Source organism: Echeneis naucrates, chromosome 4, assembly GCF_900963305.1.
Source record: "Echeneis naucrates chromosome 4, fEcheNa1.1, whole genome shotgun sequence".
Lineage (NCBI taxonomy): Eukaryota > Metazoa > Chordata > Actinopteri > Carangiformes > Echeneidae > Echeneis > Echeneis naucrates.
In genome coordinates this window covers 7,161,205-7,182,994 of record NC_042514.1, presented here as the reverse complement: position 1 = coordinate 7,182,994, position 21,790 = coordinate 7,161,205, and the positions used below count along the sequence as shown (strand labels likewise).

The 21,790-nt window shown below is 41.5% G+C and overlaps 1 protein-coding gene across 9 annotated transcripts in view; it reads right to left on the bottom strand.

The window, feature by feature from the left end:
• ssbp4 (single stranded DNA binding protein 4) overlaps positions 1–18,199 on the bottom strand; it is a 74,902-nt gene extending 56,703 nt beyond the window's left edge. For 7 of the 9 annotated variants that reach the window (XM_029499610.1, XM_029499609.1, XM_029499612.1 and 4 more), the window contains exons 1-3: positions 18,054–18,109; positions 8,538–8,610; positions 4,881–4,942 (exon numbers count right to left, since the gene is read on the bottom strand). In XM_029499610.1, the coding sequence (XP_029355470.1) occupies positions 4,881–4,942; positions 8,538–8,610; positions 18,054–18,109 (191 nt within the window). Of the gene's footprint in view, positions 1–4,880; positions 4,943–8,537; positions 8,611–18,053 lie in introns of all 9 variants that reach the window. The other 2 variants (XM_029499618.1, XM_029499617.1) reach the window with 1 other exon arrangement.
• Positions 18,200–21,790: the final 3,591 nt, after the last annotated feature.

Genomic DNA, 21,790 nt, shown 5'->3' with positions numbered 1-21,790 from the left:
GTCCGCAATTCTGAAATACATCGCGATTTGAACAGCTGACCTGCATCTGTCTGAGCCACGCAGGGAAATTCACATTCTATGTCTATCAGCATAATCTGAAGCAGGAACACTGGTGGGCAGGACTAAACACAGAAACCAAGACTTTCATTATTCTGATATTTTAGGTGGCTGACATAAGATAAATTTGACTATATGTAGTTTGAATGAGAGAAAAAAAAAGAAGATGAAGGGGATCATTAGGTGTGAAAAGGTGTTATATTAGCGAGCAAAATTACTCTGTTAGTCTCCTAATTAAACTGAAAACGAAATTTTCAGGGTCAGGGTGCAAACATAAGGGGGATAAAAAAAAAAAAAAAAAAAAATCAAATCTACTGTGTCATGTCGAGTATTTCTAGGTGTGGGTGTGACCATTGTTAACGCTGATCTGACATTCCCACCCACATTTAGAGGGAAAGCCCATATCATAGTTGTTGTCACTTCCTTTTCACAGACATTAATCTTTAGAAATTATCTGGGAAGTCAACATTTGTGGTTAATTAGCACCAGCAATCTGCGAGAAATCTTGTACTCTGTACACCCTTGTAATAGTAAATTTTCTATCCAATTATCTAATCATTTCAATCTAATCATCTCATCATGAGAAGCTTTTTATGGTATTACAGTTAGTAACTGGTGGTATTCGAGCCACACAACTCTCTGATAAGGAAAACTTTTAACTGCCTGTGCTTCGAAGGGTCACAGCAAAATTTAAATTTCAGCTCATGGAAAGTCTTTTTTTTTTATTATTATTATTCATTCAAATGAGAAAGAAGGCTGAAGGGGGGAAGAAAACAGCTGGCACTGTTAGCACACACACACACGCACACACACACACACACACACACACAGAGTTTGTATCCAGTACAGAGGAGGAAGGGATTAGCGTCCAGTCGTCCAAAAGAAGACAATTACTAAAATGAAATACCATCACGATAATTATTTGCAATTAACTGTGGTCTGACAAAGCCCATGGTTACTATGTGCTTTTCCATTATAATAAGGAGCGTAAACAAAGACACGGAAGCACAGGCTGCTGGTGGAAGGTCTACATGATAATCTCATCTGTGTCTTTGGCCGGCCATCTAACCAGCCGGTAAATCAGTCAGAAGAGAGAAAAAATAGAAATTAAGACCAAGATTGTGACAAATTGAGATAAGGATGCTGACAGAGCATAACAGAAAGAACCAAGAGTTAAAAAAATAAAGTAACAGAGCGCTGACCATCCTCCAGCCCCCCCTCCTGTCAAACAGACTCTTCATAATGGGACAAAATGCTGCAATCAGGAGAGGTGGAGAAACACAACTCTCCCAGTTGCCTTTATTACCTTGACTCAAGTAGTAGCTATTCTCTTGGTAGCAAGAGCACGTTCAGCGAGCGGGAGGAAACAACATCACAGTGCCATGTAAATCAGCAACAGTCCCTTTGGACTGTTGCTAATAAATACAGCTACTGTCATTGCAAGAAGATTACTGGCTTAAAAGGAAGCAACAAAAAAATTAAGCTGCATGAGTTTTGTTAGATGTTCAGAAATAGAGGTGGAGGATATTCCTGCACTTGGGCACACAGTAGAGAGTTTCTTTCTCAGCCCGAGACAAAGTGTCTGATCACACAGACGAGTGTCTGTAAAAAAAATGAACTGACACATGCATAGGCACGGTTGGATTCTTAGTGGTTATGCATAAGCCAAGTTAACCGGGATTGTTTCTGAAAAAGTACTTGACCATCTTCTCCTGTCCCCCGACTTGACTGGAAACCAGCTATTGCTATGCTATTACTGACTCAGCGTGTGTCCGTCTCCTCAAACTTCAGTGTTTCAAAGGTTTTGCCATCAACGCTGCGAAATCACCCGTTGAACTGAAAGTTTACTTGGGTGCGGTGAAATGATTCTAAGTCTGGCTGGCATGATTGGTGGAGTAACCCATCCCTGTTTACTGCAAACGGAACCACTTCAAGCTGCTTGTTGCCTCCACTTTCAGAGAGAACCTGCACATTTCTACAAAGGCCAGATTTTATTTGTACACGGTGTGCTCATGAAACGCTTGCAGACCGTTGAGGACATAAAATCTTTCTCTATTATTCCAAGATGGCTACCAGTACTTATCTTGCTGCCAAACTGGATAAATGGTGTAAGTGAGCCATTTTTGCTTTCTTATATATTTGTAGTCAAACAACTGAAAACACATAAAACAGCCTGCCTGTTTCCAGTGATTTTTTTTTACCCATTTTGCCACCATGTTGTTGATGCTGTGCATCTTTTCACCTTGTGGGGGAGAAAAAAAAAAAAAATCAGGCCCATGTTCCCATGTTTCCATCTTTGAATTACAAATAGGAGATTGATGAGAACTGTTTTTGATTTTACTAAGTGAAGAAATAAGGATGAATTAGATGAAGAAAAGAAAAAAGGGTAGTCCAAACCTTTAAAAGCAGCGGTTTGCTACACTCTCTGTTTTCTCTGCCCCTCACAAACAAGCAATGCAGCCAGAGGCTATCGCACAGAGGATCCCTCTACATACTGTTGTTATTGTTAGTGAGGGTTTAGAATGTGTTAATGTTTTTCTGTGATCAGGGCTTGGGGTGTGTATTGAGGATTCAGCGGCCATCCAGTGAAAACTGGTTAAAGCAATCGATTTGGGGATAAGGAGGAGACAACTAGCTGCAGCCAATAGAGAAGGAGCTAATGACACAATCAACACCTGCAGCCCTCTCTGAGCCTTTTCTTTATCCTTCCACTCATAACAACAGATGTGGATGAGTGACCCCCACCACCAAACCCCCTCCCCTTCCCCCTCTTACAGCCATGGTCTTAATCAGAAGCCCCCCCCGACTAACGCTGTCCTACAGGAAACAGAGACAGGAGGGAAGAAAACCCCAGCGAGTTGTTGAGGAGGGGACGGTGGTGGTGGGGTCGGGGTCTTAGATTTGGCTGTTTAACACAAAAGAGACTGGAATGCAAAGAGTTAATCCGTTCGGGGGTCTCTCTTCCGCAAACAAAGGGACAGGCCCCCAGACAAAGGTTGAGGGAGGGGGAAGCAAAGGGTGAGGGATGAGGGAGGTTGGTAGCTTTCCTACCATCTGGACCTTTTGTTTTGGGAGAGGCTGGAGGTTTGGGGGTGGGGGGGCTCTGCTGCCCCACCTCCCCCCTTCTGCTAGCCGACCCCAGGACCCCACCCCCTGTGAGTCTCCATGTCCATGTGCTGCATGGCCCAGACAGACGCCCCTCAGCTAGGTCATACTACACTGGAGTCCTGCCCTGCTCAGTCTGGCTAATCATCAGCCTACACTCCAACTGCTCTCTGACGGGTGCATACACACACACACACACACACACACACACACACACACACACACACACACACACACACACACACAAGGTCATCTCCCACACTGCTGAAATATATCAATTCAGTCAGAAAGTAGTGAAGTTTCCCATTATCTTTCCCACACACAGGCCTTCTCATTGGTCCAGGCAGAGGACAGACCAAACTTACACTGTGCTGTATGTTTGTGTATGTCACTCTGTCAGTATTACTGGTAGCTGTCCAATTGAGAGCTGTCAGGCTGAGAGAAGTCAGGCTCTTTAAGGACCATTATGAACCATGTCAACAGGCAGCACAATTACAACACACGCTGGGGCCATGGAGGATGAATGAATGAAGCAGCATGTCCGGGTTTATTACAGAGGGCTGACCGGGGGGCTTTGGGGATGAGCAGGATAGCATGAATGACAAACAAAGCGAGTCCTGTCAAACCTTTTATCCTGGCTCTCTTCGCCTCTCATGCTGCCTTGCTGAGGATTCAGCCTCTCAACCTCCCTGCTTGTCTGTTTGTCTGCAATCTTTCAAACTGCCCAGCTTCCTCCTCACTACATGCCCCCCCCAACTCTTTGACTTCCAACTTCTTGCTCTTGGCCTGACAACTAGAAAAGGGGAATCCTACATTTGGGTGTTTCCATTCCCTCTTATTCAGACAAGGAGAAAAACAGAGTGCGTGTTCAGATGTAAGCCCACTGACCCTTTTCCTGCAGCAAGACAGAAAACACACTTCTCTATTTATCTATCATTAACAGATATGACAGATTTGTTTGAAGAAACTGAAAGAAAATAGGGACAAGCCACGTCAGAACACTTTATGTAGGAGGCAGCGTCAAGTCAAACTAAAAAATTTTTTAAACTTTGTGATGAAGCAGAAGTTTCAAACTGCAATTACGTTAATAAATTGCTGTCACTATCTTTGATGCCCAACACAAATACATATTCATAAATCCACATAAATACCCTTTGAAATCAGATAAAAGAGAAGCTCCTCATGACTCCAGTACTTTTCTGAAATTCATCATGTTTTTAACTTGTCATCAATATCAAAGTAATGTGGTGATAGCATGGGTGCACGACAAATATCAACTTGTAACAGTTCATTGAGCATACTTTTAATGATGCTAATTTATAAATGCAGGCTTAAAAATTACCTCAAACCCTTTCTACATCCCATTAAAGGAGATATACTGATGTGGACACAATTATCCAATTTTTTTCTGGGGTGAGTTTGAACAATCCCGTGACAGAGGGGCTGTCTGACTTCAATTGGCAGGTGCACAGTGACGGTTCAGGTTTAAGTAACGAAGCAATGGAAGTTGGCTCACTTGTCAATCAGAAGGATGCCAAGAGTACAGCACTTAAAAATGTGTGAGATGATGCACTTAGCATTCCCTGCAATTACTGTCGTTCTCCACCCCTACACATTCTTTCGCACCACCAAGAGTACGTGTACAGTATGAGAGGTTGAAAGAAAAAAAAAACTGTGTGTGTGGTCAAGAAAGAGAGAGAGCTTCAATGTATACATACCACCACCATGAGTGTAAAAATCCTGGAGGTTCCCCAAGTGTGATGTTCTTCTCCCATCGGATCTGAGAGAAGGAAGTGGGGTAGAGGAAAGAGGGTTGAGGGGAAAAAAATGGAGACGAGAAATGAAACATTAAGACACTGCAGCATGTTTTATGCATAATGTAATCATTTTGCTCAGCTGTCATTCCAACTTTAGATAGACAGAGCAATGGTCAGGCAGAAAAATAGTCTGAGGAGCGGAGCAGTGGAGTGCAGTGCAGTGCAGTGCAAAGTTTGCAGATGAAACACTGTGACTGTCTTGAAGTGACAGCCCTCTCCGCTGCCCTCACAAGCCCACTGAGCTCCTGCCTGTATCTGTATCTGGACATTGAGATAAGATCCAGTGAGAGATAGCAGACACACTGCCTGCTTCACACAATCCTACTGGCATGACTTGGCGTACACGCACACACACACACACACACACACGCATCTGAGAGATGATTCACAAGAGGCTGTGAGGACAGCATGAGAGCAGCATGATTTCTTTTTTTTTTTTTTTTTAAACATATACATATAATATTTTTAGAAAAAGACATCCAAGCCTCAGATTTCTATTAAAGGCTCTATTCAATAGATTTCCCCAGTGCAGTTTATAGTGATGTGCCGTATGTGGGTGTGGGCCTGTTGATTTAATGCTGCTAAAGAGCTGAGCGGTGCACTGTGCAAGAGAGCATAGAGTGGTAGGTCCTCCTGGGGACAGAGGTGTATTGTGTGTACACTATAAACGCAAATGTGGTAGTGTGTGTGCGCTCTTCTTCTGAAGGAGGAACAGAGGCTAATTGAAGCAGGAGAGTCCAGGTGATAGTGCTCTCATTAGATGAGCAAGTGTGTGTGTGTGCCTTTACCTATGAGGATAGAAATCCCCAATCTATTGAAACATTTCGGCATGTTTTTCTCCGTGTGTGTGTGTGTGTGTGTGTGGGTGTGTTTGTATGACGACTCATTTCGTTATATACAGATGCTGGGAGAGCAGAAACATGTTCAGCTCTTTGCCAAGACGTTAAATTAACAACACCACTCAGAATATATAGTGTTACAACCAAAAAGAAGTTGGGTTTAGTTTAGTGTTTTTATAATCTATTGCTGATTTCAGACATTATTGAACATATTCACTATACTCATTAGCCTTGGGGGTGTTCATCAAAAATTGGATTGTGACCAAAAAAAAGAAGAAGAAGGAAAAAAAAAACTGAACTCAGTTTCGACTTTCAAAAGGAGTTTTCAAAAAGACTGGACATTAGTGTGCTTTCAAAGCACCATAAGTAGTGTGGTGCCAAAGAAACAAATAGCATATTCTCCAGACATGAAGTAATTAAAAAAATTCTATAATTAATTTTATTTTATTTCCAGACATATGCAAAATTAACCAATCCTACTGAAATGGTAATACCTGACAGCATAATATGGGCCTATAACACAGGCCTCTATATGCCTGTCCTGTATTTTGTTCATCCATCCATCCATCCATCCACCCAAGCCTGCTTCTTTCTTCACGTCCAAGTACTGCAGTTACTAAAGGTTGTCTAACAATAACAAGCAACTAGGGGTTTGCGTTTTTACGGGGCAACTGTCTCATTGCAGTGAGGAGAAGCGATGCAGGAGAATGAATGGGAAACAGGGAGGCACTAAACAGTGAGGAGGTTTAAGAGGAGGAAGGAAAGGAGGGAAAAGGGGATGATTAATGTATAAATAAAGGAAAGCGGGCTAGGGAGGGGGATGAAAGCAAGGACAGGATGATCAGGTCTTGTGTACTTCAAGAAGACATGGTGAACAGAAAGTGAGCGCGAACACGGCCAGTGGATGTTGAGTGATGTAGATGAGCGTAAAAACACTCAACAGTCTGTTTGCAACTTTCTTTCAAATACTCTCGAGAAATCACTCAACACATTACAGCCTACAGCTAGAAGGATGAGGAGAGGAAAAGGTCAAAGGTCAAGCTGCAGTGTTTTCTCGTATGTACCTAATGCTGTCTGTCTAATCCTAATAAACTGACTCCGACCATTAAAGACAACCAAACAAAAACAAAAGCTGTTGTTGAAATAAACTACATAATTGAGAAATATACTGTTGCAGGCGCAACATTTAAGACAACCGATGTCAAATTGACTTAGCAGTTTTAGCGTGCATGCTTCGTGGACCTGTGTCTTTAATCCCCCATCTACATAGATGTTATTTTAATTTCTGTTTCAGGCCAAGTGTGTATCTGTGTGTGTCCTCCAGTTTGCCTGCCACCCAGAATTTCCCCCTTTTTTCAGCAGCTCACCAACAACACTCAGTCTCTGAGAGAAGATTCACCCACAAGGGCACAGAAATCAGTGAGGCTTTCTGCAGTCCCTTTGCTGCACCGCCTCCATCTCTGCTTCATATTGTGGATGTCCACTCCTGGTTGTTAGCAGCTGGGCTTGCCTCCAGCAGCCGTGCCTACCCAGCCACCCGCCTGCTTGCACACTATAAGCAAAGGCAAACAATTTCTGTCTGATTGTATCTGAATGACACATCTGTCCCAGCTAGTGTGATTTAGGGCAAGTGTCTTTTTTTTTTTTCCTTAATTTTGTTACCTCAAAAAATTCAAATGCTTTTTCTCTCATCTGAAGAAGATATCGCTTTTTTAATATTAATTAAGGTATAACTCAGCAAGAGAAGAAATTTCACAAAATTATTCCTTTAACTGAATATATATTCTGAAATTCATTGGTTCCTCCAAAATCAGTAAAAGGAGAAATTTAAAACTCAACTTTCCCACATTACTGATGCCTGTTGGTAACAATTTTACAGCTGACCTGCCAAACTGCTCATTAAAACCATCTAGCTTACTAGACTTTCACTTCTCACCATGTGTATCATTTGTGTGTATCTGCCCACGATCACTGGTTGACTCTCTACTGAGCTCACCTGATGAAATTATGTCAGTATTAAATTTGAATGATATAGTCCTGCCCTTGCTTGCCATTAAAGCCCCCTTTCAGTGTTGGGAAGCATTTTAAGTGGAGCTGAATAAAGCCGGTGGGCAGGAGAGGTGTTGTACGGGAGAAGGACTGAAAACGGGACCATTAGCAGGAAGGATGTCCATTAAGGAAGAGGATGCAACACATTAGAGCCCTTACTCCGTCGACAGTTCAGGGGCCTAATATGAAACTAATAAGTCCGGCAGACCTGCGACAAATGGTTATGTTTGGAATGGTTTCAAACGCTAAAGGTACAGTCGATTTAACTTACCAATGACTGGCTTCATTTTCTAAATGTCACAGCTGAAAGCGAGCAGCAACTGGTGCTTACAGTGTGTCAAGCTACGCTGATTATAAAGACTTTATGGTTACAAATTAGAGCTAATATTATCGGGTGGGTAATTAAGTGACCCAACAGACACCATATTTACATTGTCCAATGTAATAAACAGTAAAAATAACATTGTTTTTGCTCATTAACTGCAAGAGCAAGCCTGGTCCTCGCTCCTTAACTTCAGTATGTGGTTTTAAAAGTCCAGACCCCTGCGTGGAGGAGGATTATTCAACAGCTGCTTGACCCCCAAACAACCTATAATGTGAATTCCATTCCTGGTCATACAATAGAAGGGGAATCCTTTTCCTCACAAAAGGAACTGAAAGAACTTCTTACCTCTGACAGGAAGGTCTGTGCTGATTTCTGTGCGCCGACATGCAGCAAATACTCATACACATATAAAGCTAACCTGCAAAACAGAGACAAAGAGAGAGAAAGAGAGAAGTCAGTGCAGTGTCACATCTTTTTACGTTCAGTTTGTTCTTCAAATCCCTTCACTCTAAAAAACAATGTATATCTGAGTGATTATTTCACAATAAAAAATAAATAAATAAATAAAACAAGCTCATGCTCTCTCATTCATCCCTAAATATGTCACACTTGTTTCGTTTCTCCTCGTCCATCAACTACAGGCAAGCAAATGTGCACAACTGGCAGAAAATCATCACTGTGCCATCTGAGATGGAGCCTAGATAAACAAGATTTTACAGTATGGAGATCATATACGCTACAGAGGGGTTGTAAATGTGTGATGTAAAGCTCTGCAGCTCTGAGGTTGAGAGCCTCGGTGGCACTGAGCCATTTCCCTGTGGTTTTAGGAACTCTGCTGTTGAGGCATGGAGGCTGAAAAACAAAACACTGTAGACACTGAGGGAAAAATGGACAAAGACAAAATATATCCTCAGATGTGGTTGAAGTTGGACCCTCAGATATAACCACTCTGCTTGCTGTATCCCTGTTATTGCATGTGTTAATGCTTATTTATACATCAGGCATCATGGTGGCCAAATATCTGGCAGACAGCAAACAGAAACACAGTCCAATCAAACTTTTACATGAACAGTATAAACAGAGAAACATGACCATCCCGTTGGAGTCATCTCATGTCCTAACAAATCCTCTGTTTTAACTTAGTCCATAAAACTCAAATGTGGTTCAAATAGAGGGATGTTAGTGAGGACTATTGGGACCCAACCATAGGCTAACAACAACAGAAACATCACTACGACGAGTAGCGAAGGGCTGAAAAGTCTGATCGTTTGATGTCTGATGACATCACAATAAAATGATGATCAAATTTTTGATTCTGTAGATTCCCATCACAACAGTGACCAAATTATCAGTAACAAGTTACTGCTTCTGGCCCAGAGATACAGATATACAGTATGACAGCAGTTTAGTTCTGACCACTTCATTTTGTCCAAGATCAAACATCATTGTGTTAGTTGTGCTGGTGTGTGTATTTTTTTGTTCGTATAGATTCATATAAACCGTTCCCCCTAATTTCCCATCCATGTGCCAAAGCAACCAAAATATCTCACTGTTATAGTTTCTAAGATAACAGACAGATATGAGTGAAGTATCTTATTATAGAAATTTGTGGGAGAAATGTCACTTTAAATTAGATTAGACTGAACAAAGGCCTGTCTTTACTGCAGGAAATCTACAAAAGTTTTTTTTATCTATAGATTTTAAATGCTGAAAAAATATTAAATAATAATAACATTTCTATAACACAAAGTAGGATTTTTCTTTACTCATTACTTCTCATGGCCATCTCATTGTTAACTGGTAGCACATTCCTGAGAAAAGCAGAATCAAAACAAGTGAGCCTGAGACTTCAGAAAAGACCCTTTTAACAACAATAACAATGTATTCTTCTGTCTCTACAACTAAATAATCATCTCAGAATTGAATTTGCAGAAAGACCCACATGAAGCTCACACTCACAAAGGAAACCTTTGTCTTCTTGCTAGCACAAGAAGCAACTTGAGTGTTTTTACTCCCATACAGGCTGGACAGACCACAAGTAGAAGTGAAGCTGCTGAGTGCCTGCTTACGGTGGTCGGCTGTTTTAAAGCAGATCACATGTGTCAAGGCCAGAGCAGACACAGAGTTGTGATGCTCCAGTTGATGCAGGATGATACTGAGTGAATCAATAATAAGCTGGGCCAGAGTTGAACAACCTGACTCTTTCTACTCTTGCTGAATTTCACTGCTGAGTCTGATCAAGCAACTACTCAAAGAAAATTATCCGCTACATCTGGTTCAAACCAGTTTCAACTAGACGATAGAGGCTTTCGTATCTTTAAATTCTCACTCTTAAATCAGTTACAACCGAGTCAGCGCTCATTTTACATATTTAATGTAAACACGCTTTTGTGTCTGTGTTGTGTGATGCTGGGCGATGAGTGTGGTCAGGCCTGGTCACAGACTGCATGCACAGAGAAGGATTGGTAGGAGCAAACTGCTGAAATGCTGCAAATGTTTAATATTGATCTCAGATGGAGTGGCTGTTCTGGTGTCATCAAGTGAAACTGATTAGTGTTGTGTTTAGGAGCAAGCCCATCGCATTTAATTACGTGTTACTGCCTGAGAATTTGTGTAATGAAATTGCTGGGTGATTTGTTCACTTCAGAGGCTTCTATTTCACTGAGTTTGGTTTCACATCTAGCAAAAAACATACAATAAGTAACTGACTACCAGTGACTGGCATCTGCTTGTTGATTGATGTTTTTATGGAGACTGTTAATTGTAAATGAAAACACAGAAGAAAACTCTTGCCTCTTTAAATTATTGATTAAAATTCAAGGCCAAAAAAAAAGTATGCATATGTATCTCGTTGGTACACCTGAACCTTTACAGCTATAAGCCAAGGGCACCCACCCAGGCCCTCTTTTATCTTTTACTCAGTAAATCAAATTGGAATGGAAGAAATTTAGTTAAATGTGACATTACTTTAAAGATCAAATCGCTGTTATTCAGATGTAAACTTTTACCTGTGCTTTTGCAGCATCCACCTGAACCTTTCAGGGGTGTTTTAAGTTTTAAGAGAATCCATTGGGCTAAAATATTTAAAAAAATAAAAAACCCTAAGCCTTCTCTCGAGTGTGAAATACCCGGCGGCAGGCGTCAGCTCCTATACACCCTGTTCACACTGTACAGCATTGAACAGAGATTCCCATGAGCACTGAGCAATGAAATTTTCATGGCAGAGCCTGGTGTGATCTGAGGGGTTCTATGCCCCAGCGATGGGCACCTGCCCTGGCTGCAATGCATTATTTAAAAACACTCATTCAATCCAGGCTTCAGGGGACACCTTTTTATACTCTGTCAGAAGCAGTAAGTGTAACTCAGCTTGAGGAGGAGACTTTTTTGCGAGCTTATGGAGCAGAGCCTGAAGAAGGCCAGGTAGATAAAGGAGACATGGGGGTGGGTGTACAGTACAGGAGAGCTGTGTCAGAGGGAACCCGAAGGTCAGGGACACAACTTTTACCTCTGTGTATACTTTAAACCTGAATTCCTTGCCTGTGAACCCTACACTAGTTACACATGTCACTCAGGAATAAAGATGAGATGCTTACAAGGCAAACCAGAACAACACACAGTTCACTTCACATCTCACATTTCCTCTCCTACACAGTTCACTCTTTTTCCTCTGCAGAAAGGTCCACAAATGAAATTTAACAATAGCGTACGTTGAAGCAACTTGCATGACGAGTAGCAGGAGATCAGTCTGAGTGGGAGGAGGAACGTTTGACCTTTGCTTTGACTGCTGACTGGCTATTATGATATAAACCTGGTGGGTGAGTTTACATTGAAACCACAAAGCCAAGCAGGGGATCTGCTGTCTGTTTCTCACGCTCCTTCTCTGAAGCTGCAAGCCATTGGCAGCAGTTTTCCAGCTTGGTTCAACTGTAAAAAGAGAAAACAAAATAGAAAAGCAACCACACCATCTCTAATCCTCTTTCTTTTTCCTGGCCCTGACCTCATGAGGCCTAACTAGGACTTTGGTCCATGTCCGCACATCAAGCAGATATCAACCGCTGCCTTGTCCCCAGGAAACACACCTGACATTTAGCCCCGGGCTGCCACATTCAGCCTCCCCTTTCCTTCAGTCGCCTCCAGAGACAAGAGCCTATCAGCTGAGTTTAGCCAGCTAAAGCACAGACAGTTAGCAAATTAACTTTCATATCTTGGTTTCAATAATTCAGCAGCGAGAGCAGGGGCAGGGCGAGGTAAGGTGTGCACGGAGGAAGTGATGGAGAAGGATTAAGCAATGCACGTCACCGCATCCTTTCACATATATCTAGAAAAGAATAAAGATATAAAGCATGCATAATTTATGGATCCAGCAGCGTCCTCAATGTAACTCGAAGTGTAACTGAATAAAAACATAAATATTATCTCCAAAATATTAAATATTTATAGACATCTTATAAAAGCAGCAAAGATCTGACACTATGGTGGTGAACAGGTGTGAATGAAGTGATGCATCACTTGAAGGTGAATGAAAGGTTGGTTGCTTGTTTGAGACACCTGTGATACTGTGAAGCTGTTTCACTAAAGCTTATTCCCACTGCACACACTGTTTATATTTGCTTGGCTTTGTTATGGCAGTTGCTTTGTCAAAACAAATCAGTGTCTATAAGCATGTTAGCATGCATTGGCTTTAGTCATGGGTTAATCCGCCGACTGTCTCTCTCACACACACTTGCAGTATTCTCACTCCTCCAGCTGTGGCGTCCCCCATCATACAGACTCACCTGTAAATGTCCTCTAACCTCACACTTTAACAGTCTGATAACTTGTTCACTGCCGCTCACAAATATGTTTTCAAGGAGACGAGGCAGACGAGAGAGCTTTACATTGATTTATGATAAGAGATTATTATTGACATAGCTGACATACTTTAGTTATCACCACAGCCTCCTCCCACAGCAGTTAATGACAACAACAATATGCAGCAGCTTCCCAAAAAAATGGATCCAACAGTCGTTTTCTCCATCAAAAAGACTTCATATTCAGGAGCGCATTACCAGATTTTGCCTACTCTGTCTCTTAAGACACATATTTTTCCCTGTGTTATTAAAGGGCCAACACACTTTTTGTGCACTCTTTTGCCAAAGTGATTAACAACTTCAGGCACCTAGGCTCAATATTTATACTGTCTCCTTTATTTCAAGTGAGAAATCTAACATATTTGTGCGGATGCTCCCAAAACAGCTGACGAAAGGCAGCATTAATTGACTGTTGACATATCTGAATGAAAGCACAGTCAGCCAAAGATGCCGAGGGTAAATCAAGGGTTTCTTTACCTTTAGTGCAGTGTTTCTGCCTATGGTAGTGCTTCGCTCTTTATGCTTCCCTCAAAAGACCAAAATGCAGATGGCAGAGCCATCTGTGTAGAATCAAAACCATGCATTCAGACCTGAAGATCCCCATTAAACGGCATGTAAATACATGGGAGGAGCCAGAGGAGGAGTGGAGGATGTAAAGAACCCCATGTTCAAAACAAACTGATTAACTTTACACTTGAAGTTCTTTCCCCAAACAAATCCAGAAACCCTCAAAATCTCACAAATATGTCTGTAAACAAACAGAGTATTAGAAAACAAACGCAAGCAGCAGAATTCTTTAGAAAACTAAAGGACATGCTTTTAAAAAATGAGATGCTTGATCATGCAATGAAAAAATTTCTGAATGGCACCTTTAATTAAGAAGCTGAATTCATCAGTGCACATTTCAATGAGGTTCCAGTTACTAAATAATAAGGTGACATTAATATCGAAGCTGCTGTGTCACCCCTGTTCAAATTAAATTAAATAAAAACACCGGGAAAATAGAGTGGAGAGTAATCAATTTCTTTGGCGACAAGGGCACCAGTTCTCCCTCAATCTTTATCATTATTATTAGCATCTCTTCTTACAAAATGTCTAATCACAATAACGCTCCTCAAGGATGTGCAAAGTAAACACTTCACTCCATACTCATGCTTGATACATGTGATCTTTAGACAGCACAGCAAGACCAGGCAGCTGAACTACACTTGTGTGGCGAGGCCTTGGTTGTGCTGAAGAATCCACATAAATGTGAAATGTATGTGCGACTGCCTATGCTGAAGATCTGAACAAACAGGTCGGATTCAGACCTTGGTTTCAAGGCTTTAAAAAGAAGTACCAAACACGCACGGCCTTGTGGCAACGTCATAAACACACTTTAAACCACACTTGAGCTGGTAACTTGGAACATTTTGTACAGAGAATCACTGGCTGCTGACTGAAGTGTTGAGGACACGAGGACATGTTATGCTATAGAGGAGTGTTTGCGTTTTCTTTTTTAACTTATCTGTGTATAGCACCGCACACCTGTACACAACAGGTAACAGACATCAAGGCACCAGCTGAAACAAAACTCACTCAACTCAAAAGCTGCCTGCCTGCAATAAACAAAGCACCCCTTCCTATGGTGTTATTAGTGGAATTACAATAGGACGACATACAAAAGGATCTATCAACTACAGCACTGACAGCATGGCAGCACATACAGTAACATACACCTGTCAGATCTTTTTTTAAAAATCATCTCCTTTTCTAAATTCTTGTAGTTGATAGAGACAGGGATGTAAAATCAATTATAAAGATACTCTTTCTTCTGGCTCTTCCAAGTCGTCCTGAGCGAGGTTAATACTCAGTTTCCCTAAAAAGCCTGAGCAGCTGGCCGTCACTCACAACGGCACCAGGCTGCTAACAAAAGCCAGTAAGTGGGATGTTAACAGATACATTCTGCAGGGCCTCTGTTTTTGAAATATGGTACGTGTACTGTACATACTGTACGTCAAGTATTTTAGAGTTAAGTGAGACAACACTGTCAAATAACACTCGCAGCAGCTGAAGTCGTTCCAGGAAATTCTTGAGGAGGCAGTTCATAAAAAATTTAAATCTATTCATCATTAAGCATTTGTCCTTGTTTGGACCTATTGCGCCAATGTAATTTATATGTTGTGCCCACACCTTTGTATCGTCTGACTGCTTTAAACTGTGCAGGAAAACAGTAAAAAGAGAAAATGCAGTTTTGCACGACCAGTCCTTCAGAAAAGTTGTGTATGCTGTCAAATTTAACAGCATTATTATGACTTAACCTAAATAAAGAGAATATGACACATTAACTGAAATTTATGAAGAACATTTGATTAGAGCTGATACAAGCATTTTCCATATTTTCCTTGTATTGTTTTGTGTTTGCCTGATTCTTACCTAACTTTGCGCAGAGAGATAGATATGTTGTGTTATTAATTTATATATCATTTAATTAATCAAATATACAACTTGATTATCAATCCTATAAGCAAGAGCAGCAGTTGTGATAACCAAGCCTGCTTTAATCCAATACAACTCCATCCCGAGTCCCCTCTTTATAGTAACTGAATATGTAAAGGGACAAATGAATATGCAAATATGAATATGAGCTAATTCAGTGATGCATTGAGGCAGCTGTTGTGAACTCCACATTTACAAGGAAACATGTGTTGGCCCTGCGGGGCAGGTTATGGTGACAAGACAGGTGAGGGGAGAGGGCAAGCGTGGCCCATTATGTGTGGACAGTGACCATAGGACGCGTAGACACAGAGTAAGGTAAATATACACACAGGTTTGAATAACATCATATTTACTGTGAAGCTTCTGATAAGCAAGGATTAGAAATAAATGCAAACAGACTTGAAGAAACAAATTCAAGGTTTGGGTTTCCACATGCTGCCTCAACACAGAGGCATTCATCATTTCTGGCTCTAAGAAGACTCTTATTTCTTATGAGTTCATTTATTAATCCTCCTCCTACACCATCATTTGAAATACGTGCTGCCTCTGCGCTGATTTCACTACCAATAACATGAAGCACAAGCCACATGGCCTGAACAACTGAAAACTGGTTAAGAACACAGCAGCAAACAACCCATGGCTTTGAATGTATTGTAGACAGAGTGAGGACGTCAAAGCACACAAACAGGTGTAAAAGCAGCCTGGCGTCTGCTCACGGTTCATATGCAATATTGAAGTATTCTATGCTGGTTCAAAGGTCACTCTGCCTGCTGTTCATAAAACCACATGGGACTGTTTTCATTTAGGATTCACTCCTCTACCTCGACGCCGACACAAACACACGGGGAGCTGCTCAATTTCCCAATAAACTGATGTGAATTTGGAGTGAAATTAAATACTCTTGGCACTAGACATGGACAAAGTCGTATTCTAGGAAGCTTACACTAATCACACAAGCAAGCCCCATCTCTAGAAAGCTTAATCAATTGAATGTGGCATGGAATTGCGTAAAATAAATAAATAAATAAATAAAAATAAATAAAAAAAATACAAGTCTCTGAAGAAATTTTGTTTCTATTACAGATGCATGAAGTGCTGTGTAACAGCACAGCCTCCCAGGACCTGACAGTGTTTTTTAGATTACAGTGGTATCTCAGCAGGGATTCCTACTCACTCCTCTAACCTCAGTCTGTTTCATGCTTAAAAATAACTAATGATGATTAAAGACTATACTGATGTGAAGTGCTGAGATCCAGAAGGGGCGGTGGGGGGGGGGGGGGGGTCCAACTCTTTCAATGGTCCTACAAAGAAATATTCTACTTAGGAGAATTAAAAGGGAGAAGCAGAGCTGCCTTCCATATTTGAGGGGGGGGGGGTGACATTTAGAAGTTACATCGGCTTCACATGTTTTATTGGAGAGAGTGACTGCACGTACCGACACATGCACTTTATAGGAGAAATAAAAATGAAACGCCAAGCACAATAATATTTTGCAGAAAGGCATGCATGGCGACTGAGTGGTATTTAAAAAGCCCACCTCGCTGAAATCTGCACGACATAACCATCAGTAACTGCCGGCGACCCTTGCATCCGTCAAACCGGCCGTTCAGTAAACAACCTACAGCACGACTCTCCTTCATGTGAGCGGATGCTTAAAAAAGTTTACCACCGCTGCATGACTGCCCAACGGGACGAAACTTTTCCCTTCACGCCCGGCTCCAAAAGCACACAACGTGCAAGAGCACAGGCACGGCGTTTGTGTGCTTTTAAAAGCAACAACGACAACAGCAAATACAATAATAATTATGATAATAAGAAATATATAAATGAATGGATTGAAGCATGCAGCAGCAGCAGCAGCAGCAGCAGCAGCAGCAGCCGGAGCTCGGAGCAGGCAGCCCGGCAGACACACGTTGTTTCTCCCGGAACGAAGCGACAAAGCTGATCTACACGCTGCTGCAGCAATTTACTAACACAACTCCTGCTCGCAGCAGACAACGAACCACACAACATCAGCACACAGCCTGTGCGTTTAAAAAAAAAAAAACACTAATACAAAACAGCCAAAGGGAAATGTTGCGTTTAAAAAAAAAAAAGAAAATAAACAGCAACAACAACAACAAACAACCAACAAAATAAAAAGTTTGCAGAGACGCACCTCTAAGGTGGGTGGGCAGGAGGAGGAGGTGAGGTGGAGGTAGTGTTGGTTGAAGGGGGTGGGGGGGTAGGTGGTGGTGGTGGGGGGGCACTTTAATACAGTACACTCCTTTAAAATTACAGTAGCTAGTTTTAAAAAGTTGCCTCCCCTCCTCTGTCTCCCCCCCCCCTCCTCACCTCACCTCACCTCAACCCCCCCAAGTTTCGCGTCGTCGCACGATAAGCAGGTAAAAAGTCTCGCATTAAAAAAAAACAAAACAACAACAACAGACACAAACAAACAAACAAATAAAACAAAACAAAACCCCACCCCCCCCCCCCAAAAAAAAAAACAAACCATAAAATAAAGAGAGAAGCGGCCGGCGTTTTCACTTACTTTTCTCTCGCTTGGCTATCGGAAGGGACGACAGCTCCTTTACCTTTGGCGTACATGCTGGATTCTGTTTTAAGACTTTTGCCCCACTCAACACCTGTCAAAGAAAGCAGCCAGGAAAACGCTCCATCTCCATAGCTACCCCTTTAGTGTTTTTCCTCCCCCCTCCTCCTCCTCCTCCCCCTCTTACCCTCCTCCTCCTCCTCCCCCCTCCTCCTCCTCCTCCTTCTTCTTCTTCTCTCCTCTCCCTCCCTCTCTTTCTCTTCTTCTTCTCTTTTTTCTTTTTTTTTTTTTTTTTTTACATCTCCCAACATTGGCCACAAATCAGGCACAGTTTCTATCGGGGGGGGACTTGAAACCGTCCTCTTGTTGGATTTTTTTTTTTTTTTTTCCCCCTCCTCAGCCGGCTGTTCCGCAGACCCGCTCCGCCCCCCTCCGCTGTGCGAAGGGAGGGGGCTCCTTAAAGGGAAACACACACTTCTTGTTTACTGACCTCAGAAACATGAGGAGAGGTCTGATCCTCGGGTCAGCTTTTTTATTTTTTATTCGAGGGGGGGCTTTTTTAATGATTTCGTTTTTAATCATTCCACATTGTCATTTTTAACATTGCGTTACCAATGGGAGGAATTTCTCCCACATCCACACTTCTGCTATAACAAGTTATAATGTTTGTTCACAGTTTATCTGCTGCATTTCATGAGTAAACAAATTGTTTGGTTTTTTTTTTTTTTCTGTATATCAACCCAAAGAAAATACATACGTGTTTGGCCTTGATATGGACACTGAAGTGAATTTCAGACCAAATACGAAACTAATTGTGGCCATCTTTTGTTATACAAGTGGATTTTCAGCCCATCCTCACACTTCTATCACATGGAGTCCAAGAGGGGCACACTGAAGATCACATGGCTGGCGGTCATAAACTTCCCCTCCCAAGAAGGGAAGAACTGGGTTGAGAAATTGAGAGTAGGGAGGAAGGAAAGGGACACCGTCCTGGAATAGCATATAAACCACTCATCCTGAAACGATGTGCATTCGGCTTCACCTCCCCCTGTCATTAAGGAGCCAAAGAAAGCGTTCAGTGTTGTATGTCTTGATTAAGTTTGTCTGCGTTTCTATCACACATTTTTTTATTTCTCTTAGAAGAAGGTAGCAGACTGTCTCAATGACGGTCTAATTCCTGACGTATTTTATGTTTTAAAACACAATGTAAGCACATAAGAGCACAGTTTTTGTGGTGGTTGAGTTTAAGTAAGAAAACTGTTCATTAAATTCAAAAGACATGGTTAGTTGAAAAGGGATCCACAGTTTAGTCTGCATTGACCATGTAAGGCTGACTGGGTGAAGAAATGTGTGTTAGCAATTATAGAAACCTTAATATTGGTCCTAATTAACCTGTAAGTTGTACACCCAGGGCCAATGCATGACATATGGTCGCACTTTGTTGTATGCTGCTCACTATTCGTTCACTATTCGTTCACCGATATCATTAAGGTGTTCCAGCATTTGTGTTCTTTTCTCAAGGTTGGAATTTTTAAGCTCTCCTCCTATAGGCAATTAATTGAAAGTATATAAACAAATTTAATTTTATAAGCAAATACATACATATATGTGTGTGTGTGTGTGTGTGTGTGTGTGTGTGTGTGTATACACCTCTGACACTCACTTCAGCTTGAACAAACCTTTCAGGTCAGTCTATTATTTTAAATAAAACACATTAAACACTGTGCAGCCATAGTGACAGCCATTCAATGCCCCATTGATTTATTGTAATTGTGAAAAAAACTAACTCACGTGTCACTGTATGCCTTGTGATATCATAAAATTTTGATAATATCCTCCAAAGTGTGCTGACAGAAGCTACCAGACTCAATCTGGAGGAAAACCACTCTGCTGAACTCTGCAATGTTTCCCAGCAGAGGTGTAATCTGTGCTGGACTCTTTCAGACCAAACCTGATGACCCACACTATCCCTGGTCCTTCCACAGGACATATGGGAATGTAACAAGGGTCAGGGAAAGCGACACATTGTTTTCTACTCACTGATCCTGTCAAACCTCTTCATCAAACAACCCAGATTACACACATGGCTCAGATCCTGAACTTGATGGAGGTCCTCTACACAGGTCATAGGACAGAGGAAAAGACTTTTTCACCGACTCTTGACCCATGCTTAAAGGGCCAGACACCTGCAACTGCATGAGAAATGTTTATAATCGGCATCAATGGTGCAAGTACTGCCAAAAAAGTAGCAGCAAAAAGGCCTTTGAATATTGTATCTTCAGAAAACCTTATTGATTTTTATTTAAATCGGTGGGTGTATGTGTGTTGATGAGGTCATAGTTTATGCACCATTCGTATTCACCATTATTTAATTCAAATGGAGAAATTCATTATTGCGTTCTGTTCCAACTAAAATTTATTACATAACACTTCTGACTTTTGCTTTATGGAGTCAGCTTTCTGGGCAGCAAAGGTCCCGTGACCTTTGATTATTCCAAAGAATAAACTGTCTCAAATAAACAGGTTGGAGGCAATGAGCTAATTAAAGGCACATTGCTTCTTGTGTTCTTGGTCATACAATGTGTGTGTGTGTGTGTGTGTGTTCGTCAGCAGCAACCGAGGCCAAGTCATGTGCAGCGTCCTGCACAGGGAGTAATCACCCAACAGTTTGAGCGCAGCTCTTAGCTTACGTTTCACATCTCTCACTGAGCCACAGTCTTGGTCAGATCTTTAGCTGATTTCTGGAAGGCTAAATGGAAACTGCTTATCATTAGTCATTCCAACTCTGAAACACCAGGGACCCGAGGGCAACCCACTTTCCTTGACACTCTTACACCTCCGACTCCAATTAGAAAACAGCTGTAGGGAGGTGGCACACCGGTTGCTCCATATCATTGAATGTGACCAGCTTGTATAACAGCATCTATGATTAGCAGCTCCTGTGACACTTTTATGTGTCAGCAAAGCCTAACGGCGGAGTGTGCTTGTGGTCTTTAACTTTTAATATCCTATAGCATTCTGACTTATCAGGTACGTTTTACTTCTCACAGAGATCAGAGTGTGATGCTGCATGGCTGACCGATGGCATTAGGGAGCAACCAGATGTGAAATGCACTGGGAAACTCTTTAGACTATTTCAGTGTGTCGATGTTAGAATATTGACAATGACAATCGGTGGCAGGAAGAACTTGTCAAATCAAAGTGTCATTCCAGCTCTTCTAGTAAGTTACTAATGCAAGTGTACTCGAATAAATAATTTTAAAACTTTCACGATAACTCACAAAAATGTGTCACAGGTCTCAAGTGAAAGTTAAAAACACTACGTCACTTTGAGTGAGTTTAAACTTACACTTTGAGTTTAAACTTAATTATGGTGTTGATATGGGATGATTATAAAGACTGATTTCAAGTAATACAGGGTGTAGAGAGATATCTTTCAGTGACATTTATGCACTAGGTCAGATTAACAAATTAATTTAACGCAAGCGATATGAAAAATATTACGTCTGTTATTTGGACAATCCTTTTAAAGTTTGTGAGGAACTTTAAGTTAATCCAGAGCACTTTATTCCTGCTTCTCTTTGTCCTTTTTTCTTTGGGGCATTCTTTTATTCACTTAGGCAAACAATGAAACAATGTGCTTTCAAAGCCAGGGACCACCAAGAAATCCCTTGCTACAGTGCCTTTCATTCCCCCGAAATATGTTTAACTCTTGTTGTCCTGCTTCAGTTTGCAAA